General features: G+C 39.5%; 1 protein-coding gene across 3 annotated transcripts in view; it reads right to left on the reverse strand.

Annotated features, from left to right (window-relative positions):
• Positions 1-946: 946 nt before the first annotated feature.
• Positions 947-14,950, reverse strand: part of ERCC8 (ERCC excision repair 8, CSA ubiquitin ligase complex subunit) — a 39,366-nt gene continuing 25,362 nt past the window's right edge. For 2 of the 3 annotated variants that reach the window (XM_424742.8, XM_046905800.1), the window contains 3 exons: positions 8,595-8,792; positions 4,295-4,381; positions 947-2,684 (listed from right to left, as the gene is read on the reverse strand). In XM_424742.8, coding sequence (XP_424742.1) covers positions 2,616-2,684; positions 4,295-4,381; positions 8,595-8,792 — 354 coding nt within the window. In that variant the 3' untranslated portion in view covers positions 947-2,615. Of the gene's footprint in view, positions 2,685-4,294; positions 4,382-8,594; positions 8,793-13,793; positions 13,949-14,950 lie in introns of those variants that run through there. The other variant, XM_040655970.2, reaches the window with a different exon arrangement.

Genomic DNA, 14,950 nt, shown 5'->3' on the forward strand with positions numbered 1-14,950 from the left:
TGGTTACATTTACCTTGACTTCAATAAGACTTTTGACACTCTTTCAAAACACCCTTACAAGCAAGCTGACAAAGTGCAGACTAGATAAGACTGCAGAACAGGTGAAATGCCATGCCCAGAGGCTTGCTATTAGTGACTAAGTGTCCCATTGGAGGCTTGTAAGTAGTGATACAGGTGATTGTCAGAATCCCTTCCAATCTCAACAACTATGTACTCACAGCACAAGAAAGTGAGGAGTAGGAAGCAAAACATTAAAATTAAATGGATGTGTTTTTCAGACTATAGTCACAGATACAAGGCCTCAGAAAGCATTTGGATAATTGGAAAAATACACAGTTGTCCACATTAAGACAACTGTGTTATACCATATTAGGCCCAAGAAATGCATTTTGGTGCTGATAAGCAGAGCTATTGGTCCAAAAAGGATGGCCAGAAGATTTCTGATTGTTCTTATCTTTTACCACAACTGTTTAATTGTAAGTTGGCTAACACATAGCAGCTGTAGTTGCTGGCTGTAGTTGGTGGGACACGGGGGAACAGCAGAGCACTTCTGCACTCTCTTGTATCAGCAGCACAATACTTCTAGAACAGGGTATGGTAGCTTCCTTACCAGGCTTGTCATGTTTGCATCTGAACACCTTATGAGAAAACAACAAACCTGAAGAAACTTGCAAACTTATGAAAGGGAACTTTGAGAGAGGAAGGCCATTCAAAACCAAAAAACAAACAGCAACAAAATATAATATAACACTCATTTATGGGTTTTGCTCTGCAGTTTACCTTCTTAATTAAATTAAGACTTCTATATCTCTCTGATTCTATACACCATTACAAGATCACCACAGGACTGACGTCTTGCTTGTTTGATTGAATATGCATTTTTGTGGGTTATTTCTTCTCTGAATTCAACATAATCTGTGGTCATGTTACAGACAACTGAAAACTGTTTGAAAAAATAATGAATTTATTCTTTGCTAACTAGCTCTGCTATGATGTATCGAGCAACATTTCAGAAATCCAAGTACCAAATACATGAACTGCAGTTGGCATATACAAATTATAAGCACAATTGTAACACACATAAAGGTCGCTTTAATAGCACATATTTTTTAAAAGAAAAATCAAAACATGTAATTTTGCTTCAAATATATTCTCTAAGTTTTCCACTCTTAGATGGAACAGCCACCACTGTAATGAAAATGTTCATTTTTTTAAGAAGTAGAAAATTCACTTATCTAGTCTCAGAAAGTGGTGGCATGGTCCTCGAACTAACTTAATCTGAAACTCTTGGAAGTTTTCCACTTTACAGTTATCGATTTAACACGGCAAGCTAAATTTTTTGTCTCCACCAGCAAACTCACATTACATATCAAACTTGTTTAGTTATAACATTTCCCTGACATCAGCACTCCTCAATTTGCCTTATTCTACACTGCTGTCTTCTGGATTGATACAGAAATTGACCAGTTATTACCTTGTATAAATATTAAATACAAAAGGACAGTGAATTATAATATGCACAATAATCATACTAACAACACACATTATAAAAAGATTAACTTATTTTCTTTCATTTACATATACAACATTTTTTTCCTTCTGTCTGAGTTTGTTGTCCTAGTATTACTTCTGGTTTGGAAAGGTTTTTTTTTTTCCTGAATAAACTGCATTTCTGTCTGATCTAATTCAAGTCCCCGATTGGTGATTACGCCGTGTCTCGGGCAAAAGCTAGTGACTGAGATTAGACAGTGATTCCACACAACTCCTCCTTTCCAAAAGAGACCAGCTTTAGGACTACAAATTCAGAAGAAAGCAGTTTTGAAGGACTATGTTTTCTGTGTCTAACTTGAAACATGATCCTTTCTTTGCCTTGCACTGTACATAATGTCTGTTTCTGTCCAGGAATTCTCCAAGTTGGCTAGGGATGTGGGAGTTATTTGTAGAAGGCTGATCTTAAAAACCTCTTAACAGCAGCAATAAAAACTCTAATGAAACCCTAGCCTCTATTCTTAATTTTATAGTACAGATTAAGATAGTAGTTGATGGGGTCACCATACAAATACTTGAATTAATTATCCCAGCTATGCCTCTTTCTGAAGTGAAGACTGCATTTATAGAGAAACTTTTGCAAAATTCTGTTAGCTCGCAAAGTACATAAGCAGTTGAAAATGGACCCTGTCTCCTCCATCTAGACACTGTATAAAAGTATCCCTGAGCACGTCCTTCTGAAGGCAAAATCCTCTGTATCATCACTCTGCAATGAAGAGATTACCTCCCTATGTATTAGTGATGCCACAAACAATGCACTGCTGACTGGTCCCAAGGGATTTTAATTTTCCTTTATCAGTTGTTCAATACTGAATAAAGAAGACCAATGGGTAAAGGAAAGTATTTAAAAAAAAAGTATAAAAAGTATATCTTTGGATGTAAAGGTAACAGTGAACTTTCTTAAAAAAAAAAAGACAAGAAAGAATTAGAATCTTGTTTCTGACTGTGCTTTAACAGAACAGTATCAGGAATCCCATCACAATAAATCTACCAATATCCACTTCTGCAGATAAAGTCCTTGATTGCAGTGCCTGAATGTCAATTTTATATCAGCATATAATTGAAATTCAGTCTTCATCATCACTGCTGCTCCACGCATCTTCATATGCTGGATTTATGTGCTGCCGACGCAGAGGCTAAAGAAAACAAAAATTCTCTCAGTGGTTGGCTTAATTAAAAATCAAATCAAGTAAGTTCAGTGCTAAGGGCATTTCTGAAATTACTATCTATCTGCAGACTATCTTGTCTCTATCATGGGTAATGGATTTTTTTAAACACTTTGGCCATTCTGCTGATTAGAGACAAGACAACGGAGACAAGACTAACTATAAGAAGAAACAGTACTGTGTTTAATTTCCACTTCAGCCAAAGGATCTGGACCACTGGCTGGAAAATTTACATATATCTGAATTTAAATTATGACACACAGATATTACTGTGTTTGTTTTGTGTCACTAGTTTTTAAGTCAGAAATTCACTGGCCTAGCATAACCTAGTAGTACAGCCTCAAGTAATTTTGGCCTTTGTATGCATCTAAAAACTAGCTCTCACTTCAGCTTGAGAGTTTGTGCAGCCATGTGTTGCACTGAATCATAGTTCTGACTCTGGGTAAAGCAGTTTTCCTTGTTTATTTCCATCCTGGCTTCTGATTTTGGCCGTAGAGGAAATTCAATGTCTGTTCTAGCATGTGAGAAGGAGTAGTAACTAGTGTCAGAGAGACACGGAGCAGAACTGCTTCATTCAGAGACAGTGCTAATTTACAAACTTTGCAAACAGCAGCTGCAGTTTAAGAACACACTTCCATAATATCAAACTTCAAACAGAAGTTACAGCCACAGCTGGGCAAGCAATGTTTTGTTGTTGTTGTTGCTGCTGTTGCTGTTTTGTTTTGCACAGAGAAAAAAATAATTCAATCACAGCAAAATTGTTAGCTAAAGCAAAAATTTTCACCTCTGGTCAGTTGAGCACATTTTCGCTTTAGGTTATCCAACTTCTGAAGCTACTTTTAAATATTTGCTAAAATGTAGGATAGTTTTGAAATAAGCCATGCTTCTAAATGAAGCAAACATTACAAAACTGCTTCAACTCTGATCATTCCCCCAAATGAAACATTTCAGAAATTTTAAAACTGAAATTTTTGTATGCTGTGAGCAAAAATGTAGCAAAATGAGCAATAAAAGACACAGTAGAGTATTGATTTCTTTAACATGAGTACAGTTTGACAGACTCTGTTCCTCAGTTCCTCAAAATCTGGAATTTTCTCCCCATCTCAAACTGTTCACTGTTATTTTTATAGCCCAGTTCTAATATCAAGAGGAAAAACGTACTTCCTTGGAAAACATTGTTATTCATGAATCTCCCCTGGAACAGCCCAAATGTCTTCCTCCAGATATTAAAGTTTGCCTGTTTAAAGTCTTTTTTTTTTTTTTTTTTTTGTAATACTTGATGTGGAAGTAAGGAACCTGAAGTGGAAATTGTAAGACTGAGAGCCAAATGACAAATGCTACTTTTAATGAAATGTGATGCTAGAAGTCTACAAAATGGTTATACGTGACCAGGAAAGAAAAAGCCCTCTCAAAACCTCACAGCAACTAGAAGACTGTACAGAAACAATAAGTGATTATCCTCTAAATCAGCAGCTGGTAAAAATTCTGATAATGGAACAATTATTTCATATGTAACTATTTCCCACCCAAGCATAACAGCTGTAAAAAAGCACAGTTCAAACTGATAAAATATTAATTACCTTCTCCGAAACATCATCAAGAACAGGCTCTCGAAGAGCTGGTATCCATGCAAGGATATTGCAATCTCTGCTACCACTATAAAGTTCCTGTAAGAAAACAAGTAAAAATGACTCATACACAAATATTCTACATAGTAAATGATGTTGGGGAAAAAAAGTGCATGAAATATTTATTTTTAAATACAGACAAATACATTATTTCTAGTTTATTATATAATCTTGATAAACAGTATTTTTAAAAACTATGCTAAACAAAAAAGAATGTTTATGTATTTTCCCCAGACTACTCACCAAAATACTACTACTCATATTTAAATATACTTCATTGCCTAAAAGCACTTTTCTTCTTCCCTCTTTCATGTGTCCTGAAGATACATGTATTTTAAAAATCAGAAAGCTTAAAAGATTGTCAATGGAGATGCAAGAAAGAAAAAGGGGGAAAAAATAATTAAAAAATATGAGTCAGGCTACAATCATCTACTCAGACACAAGTTAGAAGAGAGCCTAAGTATGGAGTAAAGAAATACTAAGTAAACATAGTTTTAGTATGCCTGGGGTAAAGGAAAAGAACAAATAAAGAACTATTTGAAACCTGTATCCTGCTGGGAAGACAGAGATCAGAAAGACTGATTTATTATTTTTAATATAAATAGCCTTATTTATTATGGTAATGACTAAGAACTGAGATTCCATTGTGCAAGGCATCCTGCAAACACATGGAAGCAAACAGCCTCCACACTGAACAGTTAACAGTCAAATACAGCTTCATTTTCTTAGGTAGTTATTAAGGAAATATAGACTTGTCTGCCATTTTAAGCTGAGGATATTTTGTTAATGAGAAATAACGCACAAACTTCACAGTAAATTTTGCAATAATAATACTTCTCTTTTCCAAGTGAACCAATATGAAGGCATATACTCTCATATGCCTTAAATCTTGAAACATATTCCTGCTTCTTATATAAAATATCTGACAACACTCAAATATTGCCCATTTATTTAAACTGCACAAGTGAGACATACAAAGTAATTTTTTTTTGTATGCAAGCTGACTGTAAAAAAGTCTCTAAATGTGCTAACTTAAACTGGTAACTGTGCATATGCGCATAATTATAATAAATTGATTCAATGTAAGTTCAATAAATTATTACAGATCCACCTTTGCAGAAAGTCTCCTTCTGTATTATGTATATGTGATTCTAGAACCACATGAAATACACTGATGGTGCAAAAACTTAATGCTTAATAGACACTTAGAGGAATAGATACCCACTTTGGTGGGTAATCTTTTTAAAGTGAACTGATACACTTCTCAAAGTATCAAAGAAGGACTTGGGTTGGAAGAGACCTTAAAGCTCACCCAGTTCCAACCCCCTGCAATGGGCAGACCAGCTCAGACTATCCAGGGCCCCATCCAACCTCGCCTTGAACACCTCCAGGGAGGGGGCACCCACAGCTTCTCTGGACAGCCTGTACCAGTGCTTCACTGCCCTCTGAGTAAAGAAATTCTTCCAAATATCTAACCTACATCTCCACTCTTTTAGCTTAAAGCCATTTCTCCTTGTCCTATCTATGTAAAAAGTCAGTCCACCTTTTTTTATAAGCTCTCTACTTCCATAAAACTGCTCCCAGTTACTCATGCATAAATGACATGCAAGATTAGAATTTATAGTTTTATGACAGATAAACATTCTAATTATCTTGCCTAAAAGAAGATGACAGATCTAAGTTACACCAAGGCCTGGGTCAAGCCTCACTTCATCCTGTCAGCAGTACTCTACTCAAGCATCCTGTCTCTCGCAGGATACGGAATATCATATGAGCTTTAAAACAAGCAACTCCTCACAACCCCAAGTTCCTCCTTGTAAAGAATGGAATGGCGCATCAGCATACTTCGACTTAATCTTTATTAATATTTGTTCCATTTCTTTTATCCTGGGATTGCAAGATGTTCAGTTAATACACTGCACTGGACTAACATTTACAATTAATTATTACAGCCTCAAATGGTGACTCACACGTAAAGTCAGTCAAAAGAAGAGACAATGGGTAAGGCTCCTGAATTGTTTATGTTACAGTATAGTATAATACTTCTATATTATGCTTTCAAACCCTGAGGAAAGATAGTAGATAAGACCTAACCTAAATTTTAGTTATCTTTACGTGTTGCCTACAACTGTATTTGCCAAATTCCTTTGCTGGTGTCATTGGCATTTCCTGAAAAATAGAAGTAGCTCTAATTTCAAACAACACTAGCTCCTGAGGTGTGGCCAATATTTTATGACATGTTATTTGTGTGTGGGGCTTAATTTCATTTCTTTTTCTGAAAGGAAAACGTAGGTCTTGTTTGTTTACGTAGACTATTTTAAGCAGTTAACGTCACAAAATCATATCCAGCATATTCAGTTCAACAGTAAACAGCATCTTAAAGATTTCACAATGAGTATTTCCTTTTCCACACCACCCTTGAAATTACCAACCTCTTATAAGATTAATGAGTCTTTTCATAAGCCAAATTCTACAGTTCTTATTACTCAAGCAGACTAACATCTTATTAACTTCACAGAGAGATTTACGTAAGAAAAATTTAGGCCAACAATAATATGGATTTTATGGCTCTATTCCCAAGATCTCAAAAGGGACATATACATACATTAACTAAATCTCATACCACTCTGTGGAGACTGCTCCCCACAGTATCTCAAACGCAAACCTGCTAATTAATTTGGACCTAATAAGAACAGACAAAGAGTAACACCATGGATTCCACACAGCTGCATGGGTGTCTGGGGTCACATTTTTTACATGGTTCTGAACAAACAGAAGACACTTCTCATCTCAGAAAATTGGTGTAAAGCAGAAGTTCCTTTTAGTGCCTCTGTCAGTTATGGGTTTCAACAAGGTTAGTGATTAAAATACAGCTAATAAATATGAAGAAAGTAAAGGACTGACAACTATTAATATCAATGAGAAATTTAAGATAGAAAAAATATTAAGAAAAATTGAAGATCAGACTTAGCAGTGGGTATGAAAAATCATTCAAAAAGTTTAAAGATAGCAAAAAAGCTTGAAAGAATATTAATATGAAGAAAATGCTGAGGAAGACAGAGATCCAGTATTAGGTGGAAACTGTAGAAACTATACAGTGCACACCAATTTCAGATGTCCTAAAAAGTAAGAAAGATGTTGGCCATTAGCTACACTTTTCACCTGTAAATGAGTCACAAAAAGATAATAATTGCCCTTTCTGACTCAAATATTTCTGCTGGATATTTTAGAAACATAAGACTAGAGAGGAGCTGGAACATAAGTTGCTGTGCTCAACACCTGAAGTCAAGTATATAACAGACTTAAAGTCCACACTATCTCTACATTGCCACACCAGCATAAACCATGAGGACAATTTGTTGTAAAATATCATATGACAAATTAGGCTTTGTGTCTCCTAAGTCTTTAATGATGTGGGAATAATATACCATAGCAGGAAAGGAAAAGCGTGCAAGGAAAAAAGTCTGCTGAAGCCACAAATCCTTGTAACGCTATGCTATTTCTTAGGAGAAACACGCTCGGATTAATTTAGTAAGCTCATCATGTTCTCAGCAAGTTTATCTAAACTGTTTATAGATCCACTGATGGTTATAAGTATTTGAGCAAGATTATTCTAGCCATGTACTTGAGAGGTTGCTCAGTACTACAAGCAATACTAGCACGCTTCATTTCAATGCACTACAAGAAGGTGTATTCTTTCCTACTGTGATTTTTCTTAGCTGTTTCAAAGAAAGGCAAATGCCTCATCTTCACTCTTAGAGAAAACAGGAAAAAGCCTAAATGCAAAGGATTTATTAATGACAATACAATGACAAAAATTATTCTAAGTATATTGAAAAGTAACCTGCGTGAAAGAAAATGAGTAGCTGAAGGAACCCAACATACAAAGCAATATCAGAAGAATTTCACCAAACTTTTCACTTGGCACACAGGCCACAGAACTATCTGTTTTGTCAAGCTCTTTGATTAAAGTACTTCTCTGAAAATCTCTCTTTTTGTGCATATGGTTTGGCAATCATAGAATGGCTTTGGTTGGAAGGTACCTTAAAGATCATTGAGTTCCAGCCCCCGTGCTGTGGACAGCATGGCCACCCACCAGATCAGGCTGCTCAGGGCCCCAGCCTGGCCCTGAACACCTCCAGGGATGTGGCATCCACAGCTTTTCTGGGCAGCTGTGCCAGGGCCTCATCACCTTCTCAGTAAAAAATTTCCTGCTTAAATACTTCAGAGTTGTCATCAATACTTTACTTACCTGAAAGTTAGGTTGAAATACACAGCAGTCAACAGTATTATAATGACCTCGAAGCATAGTTATCAATTCTCCTGAGAAAATTGTATAAACAGCAATGGTACTTTTATATGGGACGAAGGCAAACTCTGGACTACAGCCACAGGAGACGCTGAATTTGAGTCCTTTTCTACTTTCATTACTGACTTTGCCATAGTTCACCTGTAAAGCAAAAGTTTATGTTGTTAGTTCTTAATTAAAAATACAGGAAGTAACTTTACATAAAAAGGACAATTCTATTTCTTCATTAATCTGGTAAAATTCAAAAAGTAAGCTTCATGATGCTAACACAGCTCTTGACATCTGCTGTTACTGGTATGTATCAAGAGAATCACTTCTTCCTGTTCATTAAATTTCATACTCTCCTTAATAATAACTATAAATCAGAAATCTAGCTCTTGGAGGCAGAATCTGCAAAGGTTACATGCCAGATATACACTGAGTAGCCAAACTATCACCAAAACTAGAATTGGTTCAGGAATTACCTCCTTAAACATATTCCTAGATGATCCAATATAATCATTTTCTATCGTAAATGCACACCATTAAACTTATACAATGGTATATAATTATAAATAACATATACATTATGTTTTCTTAGGTTCCATCAAGTGTAAATTTAACATTTACAGCTTTAAGAACCTACTTTAAGACATGGCATTCACATTTTCCTACAAAGTTCTCCTTAAAATACACCATGCACAGGAAAAAAAAAAAACAATACATCACTTCTAAATACTAGTTTTCACATAGGAACAGAAAGAAGAAGAGGTAACATTGTTTCTTGTAGTCCACAGTGAGTGCAGGCTTAGACTGCCTTTCATTCATAATGTTAAGAGGAAGGATAAAGAGAATTGGTGGTGTATTCACATCAGAATTATACTTAAAATCCACTGGGTTCACTACAAGTCCTCAGTCCACATATTGAACAAAACTGATCTACCTGACCCGAGGCGAAGCCTTACTGGACCCGGTGCTCACCAATGCAGAGGAGAGCATTAGACAGGCTAAGATTGGAGGCAGCCTGGGCCACAGTGACCATGCCCTGGTGGAGTTTATGATCTTGAAGAATGCAGACCTGGCAAAAAGCAAGAGTCAGGACCCTGAACTTCAGGAGAGCAAAATTTTGGCTGCTCAAGGAACTTCTGGGTGGGATTCCCTGGGAAACTGTCCTTAAGGGCATGGGTACAGAACAGAGCTGGCAGCTCTTTAAGGACACCCTTCTGAGATGGCTCTCCATCCCCCAGCAGAAGTTGAGCAGGGGAGGCCGGTGACCGTTGTGGCTGTGCAAGGACCTGCAGCTTAAACTGCGTGAAAAGGGGGAAATGTACAGGAAGTGGAAGCAGGGTTGTGTAGCCTGGGAGGAATACAGGACTGCTGTCTGCATGTGTAGAGACAGGATTAGGAAGGCCAAGGCACAGGCGGAGCTGACCTTGGCAAGGGATGTAAAAGATAACAAGAAGGGTTCTACAGGTACACAAGCAGGAAGAGACAGGCCAAAGAGAGTGCTCCCCCTCTGATCAAAGGTAATGGAGAGCTGGCTTCCTCAGACATAGAAAAAGCTGAGGTACTCAATGAGTGCTTTGCCTCAGTCTTCACTGATTGTCAGGCTCCCCATGTCTGCCAGAACCCTGAATCTCTAGGTGTGGGGAACAGATTCCATCCCACTGTAACAGTGGAACAAGTCCAAGTTCTCCTCATGCAATTGAATGTATATTAGTCCATGGGGCCAGATGATATCCATCCTAGAGTTCTGAAAGAGATGGCTGATGTGGTTGCCGAGACGCCCTCCATCATATTTGAAAAATCATGGCTGTCTGGTGAAGTCTCCAATGACTGGAAAAAGGGAAACATTACTCCTATTTTTAAGAAAGGGAGAAAGGAAGACCCGGGGAACTACAGGCTGGTGAACCTCACCTCTGTGCCTGGGAAGACCATGAAGCAGATTCTCCTAGAAGCTATGTTAAGACATATATGAGACAAAGAGGTGACCTGAGACAGCCAGCATGGCTTCACCAAGTGCCTGGTGCCTGACCAATCTGGTGGCCTTCTATGATGGAGTGACGGCTTCGGTGGATGAGGGAAGGGTGATGGATGTCATCTACCTGGACTTCTGCATAGCCTTTTACATGGTCCCTCACCACATCCTTCTCTCTAAATTAGAGAGGTACAGATTTGAAAAATGGATTGTTTGGTGGATTAAGAACTGGTTGCCTGGACACAGTCATAGGGTTGTGATGAATGGTTCTGTGTCAGGGTGGAGGCCGGTCACAAGTGGTGGCCCCAAAAGTTGATCTTGGGACCGGTACTCTTCAACATCTTTATCAACAGCACAGACGATGTCGTGAGTTAGCAACACGACGCAGGATTCTCATGCCAGGAAGATTTCTTTATTGCTGTGAGGATCATGATCATGACACTGTCTCTTTCTGTCTACTTTCTAAAGCAATCTTTTTATATTCTAACATACATATTCAGTACATTTCCACTAACAATCCACTGGCTAGAAAGCAAGCAAGTCTTCATAATCAGCAGAGAGTTTATCTTATGCCTAGGGACAAGACATCCCTGTTTGTTCAGACCTTCTGTCTCTTTTCCAGAGCCTCATTATCAACAAGTCAGCATTCAACGAGGCCAAGCTGACCTCTCCATCTCCCACATCTCCCCCCTTCTTTACTAATGAAAAAAGCATGATTTAAAGAATCTCGTATCACTTCTGAACACACTGTAATAAGCAAGGAATGCAAACTAAAACACAAAGAAAAGCAAAAACTAACCCTATTTTTAATACATTCTGTATCCACACCCCTAGGCTAAATTAAGCAGAGTGATTTCTGTAAGCAGCTAAACTAGAATTAACACACTGAACCAACAATTGATTCTTTCCTCTGTAGTTAAAACACAAACAATAATCCATTTTAACCAAACCCAACAGTTCCAGTTCTTATGGGTAGGATGATCAGGTTTCTTTGATGTACTGTTTGCTGGGTTATCTTCGAGACGGCAGTATTCAGCACTATCACTGCTGCTGGTGTCAAATGTCACGGTTACGGTAAGTCTGGATCTCCTTCCAGTAATCTGAAGAGGGGGTGAAGATCTTCTGTAGAAATTCCCACTAGGAGCTGCACACAATTTATGGTACCTAATAACTTTTGCAGATCATTTAAAGTGCTAACTTTGGTACCCAAAGTTAGAGTCTGAGGTTGGGTTTGAGTCTGCGAAATCCTCCTGCCGACATATACCCAAGGCGGTGTCTTTTGGATTTTGTCCTGTGCAATCTGCAATCTGCCTGAGTTGCTGCTGTTATGATCACTGACACGACTTCAGACACCATCACCTCTCTTGGTGCGGCGACCAGGATATCATCCATGTAGTGGAATGTGCAGACATCAGGAAACCTCTGGTGTACAGGAGATAAAACTCCGGCAACAAATTGTTGACAAATGGTTGGGCTGTTCTTCATGCCCTGAGGTAACACAGTCCAATGGTACTGACAATGGGGTTCCCCGTTGTTAATACAGGAAGCCAAAAATGCAAAATGTGGTGCATCATCAGGGCACAGTGGGATGTTAAAAAACCAGTATTGTAAGTCTATTACTATAAGCAGCCACGACTGTGGAATCATAGTGGGAGAAGGCTGCCCTGCCTGCAAAGAGCCCATATCTTCAATAATGGCATTAATCTTTCCGAGATCGTGTAACAGCCTCCATTTCCCTGATCATTTTTTGATTACAAACACAGGAGAATTCCATGGACTTGTAGTTGGCACTCCATGTCTGGCTGCAAGCTGCTCTTCAACAAGAATATTTAACCACAGCAATTTTTCTCAGGATAGGGGCCACTGGTCTACCTCCATGATCAAAGGGACTGCTGAGGCCCTCAGGAGTGGAGGCGGCAAGCCCCCCCCCACGGTGGTAGTAATGAGGAAGTTGCTGGCACAGTGGGTGAATCTGAGGAGGAGCCTGAAGCTCCTTCATTCTTGGGCTGACTGGGGGTGACCGACGACAAGCCCTCATGACTTTTTAAAGCTTCAAAAACTTTTCTCCAGGTTTCATGCTACCCAGATGCCACCTTATCACCTTTAATGGATGTGTCCTACAATTTCACCTCGATCCCTTTCCAAGTCTCTGGATTGTGAACGGTCTGATTGGTGATGGAGGGATCCTTCCTGGTGGCCCATGTAAGCATTTGCTGTAGATCAGGGGAAGATACTGATGCTCCCCGACGCTTAAGGATAGATTGAAAAGTAACTAGGACGTTTTTCTGTTCTGAGGTCATTTTGTTCCAAACAGTGCGCACACTTACCTTCGTACAGCGAGAGACAATAGGAGCGGTTAGGGATGATGAACCCTTGGGCTGCTGAGTTTGTCTCAACACTCCGCTGTACAGGTTTTCCATGTTTTTTTCAACGGCTGCCGTGTTTTTCTCAACGCATTTACCACACTCTACATTTATTTCAACGCATTCTGGATCAGTCAGTCTTCAAGTTAGGCTAAATCTCTGGTTAAGTCCCTGTCCATGTCCCTGTTCATAGTCCTTGTGCGCGGTCCCTATTTGGGCGCCAGTTGTCACAAGTTAGCAACACGACACAGGATTCTCGTGCCAGGAAGATTTCTTTATTGCTGTGATGAGCATGGTCATGATGCTGTCTCTCTCTGTCTACTTTCTAAAGCAAGCCTTCTATATTCTATCATATGTATTCAGTGCATTTCCACTAACAATCCATTGGCTAGAAAGCAAGCAAATTCCATAACAAGTCTTCAAAATCAGTAGAGAGTCATCTTTATCATTTTTATCAATGACATAGATGATGATATCGAGTACATTCTCAGCAAGTTTGTGGATGACACCAAGCTGAGTGGTGCAGTCAATACACTGGAGGGAAGGGAAGCCATCCAGAGGGACTTGGGCAGGCTGGAGAAGTGGACCCATGAAAGCCTAATGAGGTTCAACAAAGCCAACTGCAGGGTGCTGCACTTGGGCTGGGGCAATCCCAGGTGTTTATACCAACTAGCAGAAGAACTCCTGAAGAACTGCCCTGCGGAGAAGGACTTGGGGGTCCTGGTGGGTGAAAAGCTGGACGTGAGCCAGCAGTGTGCGCTTGCAGCCTGGAAGGCCAACTGTGTTCTGGGCTGCATTAAAAGAGGTGTGGCCAGCAGGGAGAGGGAGGTGATCATCCCCCTCTATGCAGCTCTTGTGAGACCCCATCTGGAATACTGTGTCCAGGCCTGGGACCCCCAGCACAAGAAAGATGCGGAGCTCTTGAAGCAGGTCCAGAGAAGGGCCACTAGGATGATCAGAAGGCCAGAGCACCTCTTCTGTGAAGAAAGGTTGAGGGAACTAGGCTTGTTTAGCTTGGAGAAGAGAAGGCTCCGGGGAGACCCCATTGCAGCCTTCCAATTCTTGAAGGGAGCATATAGACAGGAGGGGGTACGACTGTTTACAGGGGTGGATAGTGATAGGACAAAGGGGAACAGTTTTAAACTAAGATAGGGGAGGTTTAGGTTGTGTATTAGGAGGAAGTTTTTCCACACAGAGGGTGGTGATGCACTGGAAAGGGTTGCCCAAGGAGGTTCTGGATGCCCCATCCCTGGAGGGGATCCAGGCTGGATGTGGCTCAGGGCAGCCTGGTCTAGTGGTTGGCAACCCTGCACATAGCAGGGGGGTTGAAACTAGGTGATCTTCGAGGTCCTTTTCAATCCAGGCCATTCTATGATACTGTGATACTAGTATCTCTTCACACTGTAAGTACCCCTTGTTTATCAATTGCCCAAAGTTGCAGAGGACTGCATTTCTGACATGTATATGCCAATACCACAGCAAAGAGGAGGAGTGCCAGTCTAGCCAACACAAGAATAGTACTCAGGAATTTCTTAGTAAGTCATCTCTTGCTTTGGGACAAAGGAACAGTGGCAGAAAATCTGCAACACTGAGATTCTGCATCTCTACTTAGGAGTTCGCAAAAAAGTGGTAGGATATGAAAAAGCAGTATGAAATCAACTGAAGAACAAACAGAAGGATAGCATAAATAAATGCAAAGATAAATGGATTGGGAAGAAAAAAAAGGATTCATAAAGGATAAAATAATGAAGAATAAATTGCTAAATTATTATAGATTACTTAAGAATATTGTGAACCTCTGAACCTCAAAGTGGGAACAGGGGGAGCAACCCCCCCCCACTTTAAAAGCAAAGCAAGTCTGAAACAGACTCGTGAGACTGAACGTGTACAAGTCCATGGGGCTGGATGACATACAACTCAGTGTCCTAAGGGAGCTGGCTGACGTGATTGCCAAGCCACTCTCAATCATATTCAAAAAG

Source organism: Gallus gallus, chromosome Z (assembly GCF_016699485.2).
Source record: "Gallus gallus isolate bGalGal1 chromosome Z, bGalGal1.mat.broiler.GRCg7b, whole genome shotgun sequence".
NCBI lineage: Eukaryota > Metazoa > Chordata > Aves > Galliformes > Phasianidae > Gallus > Gallus gallus.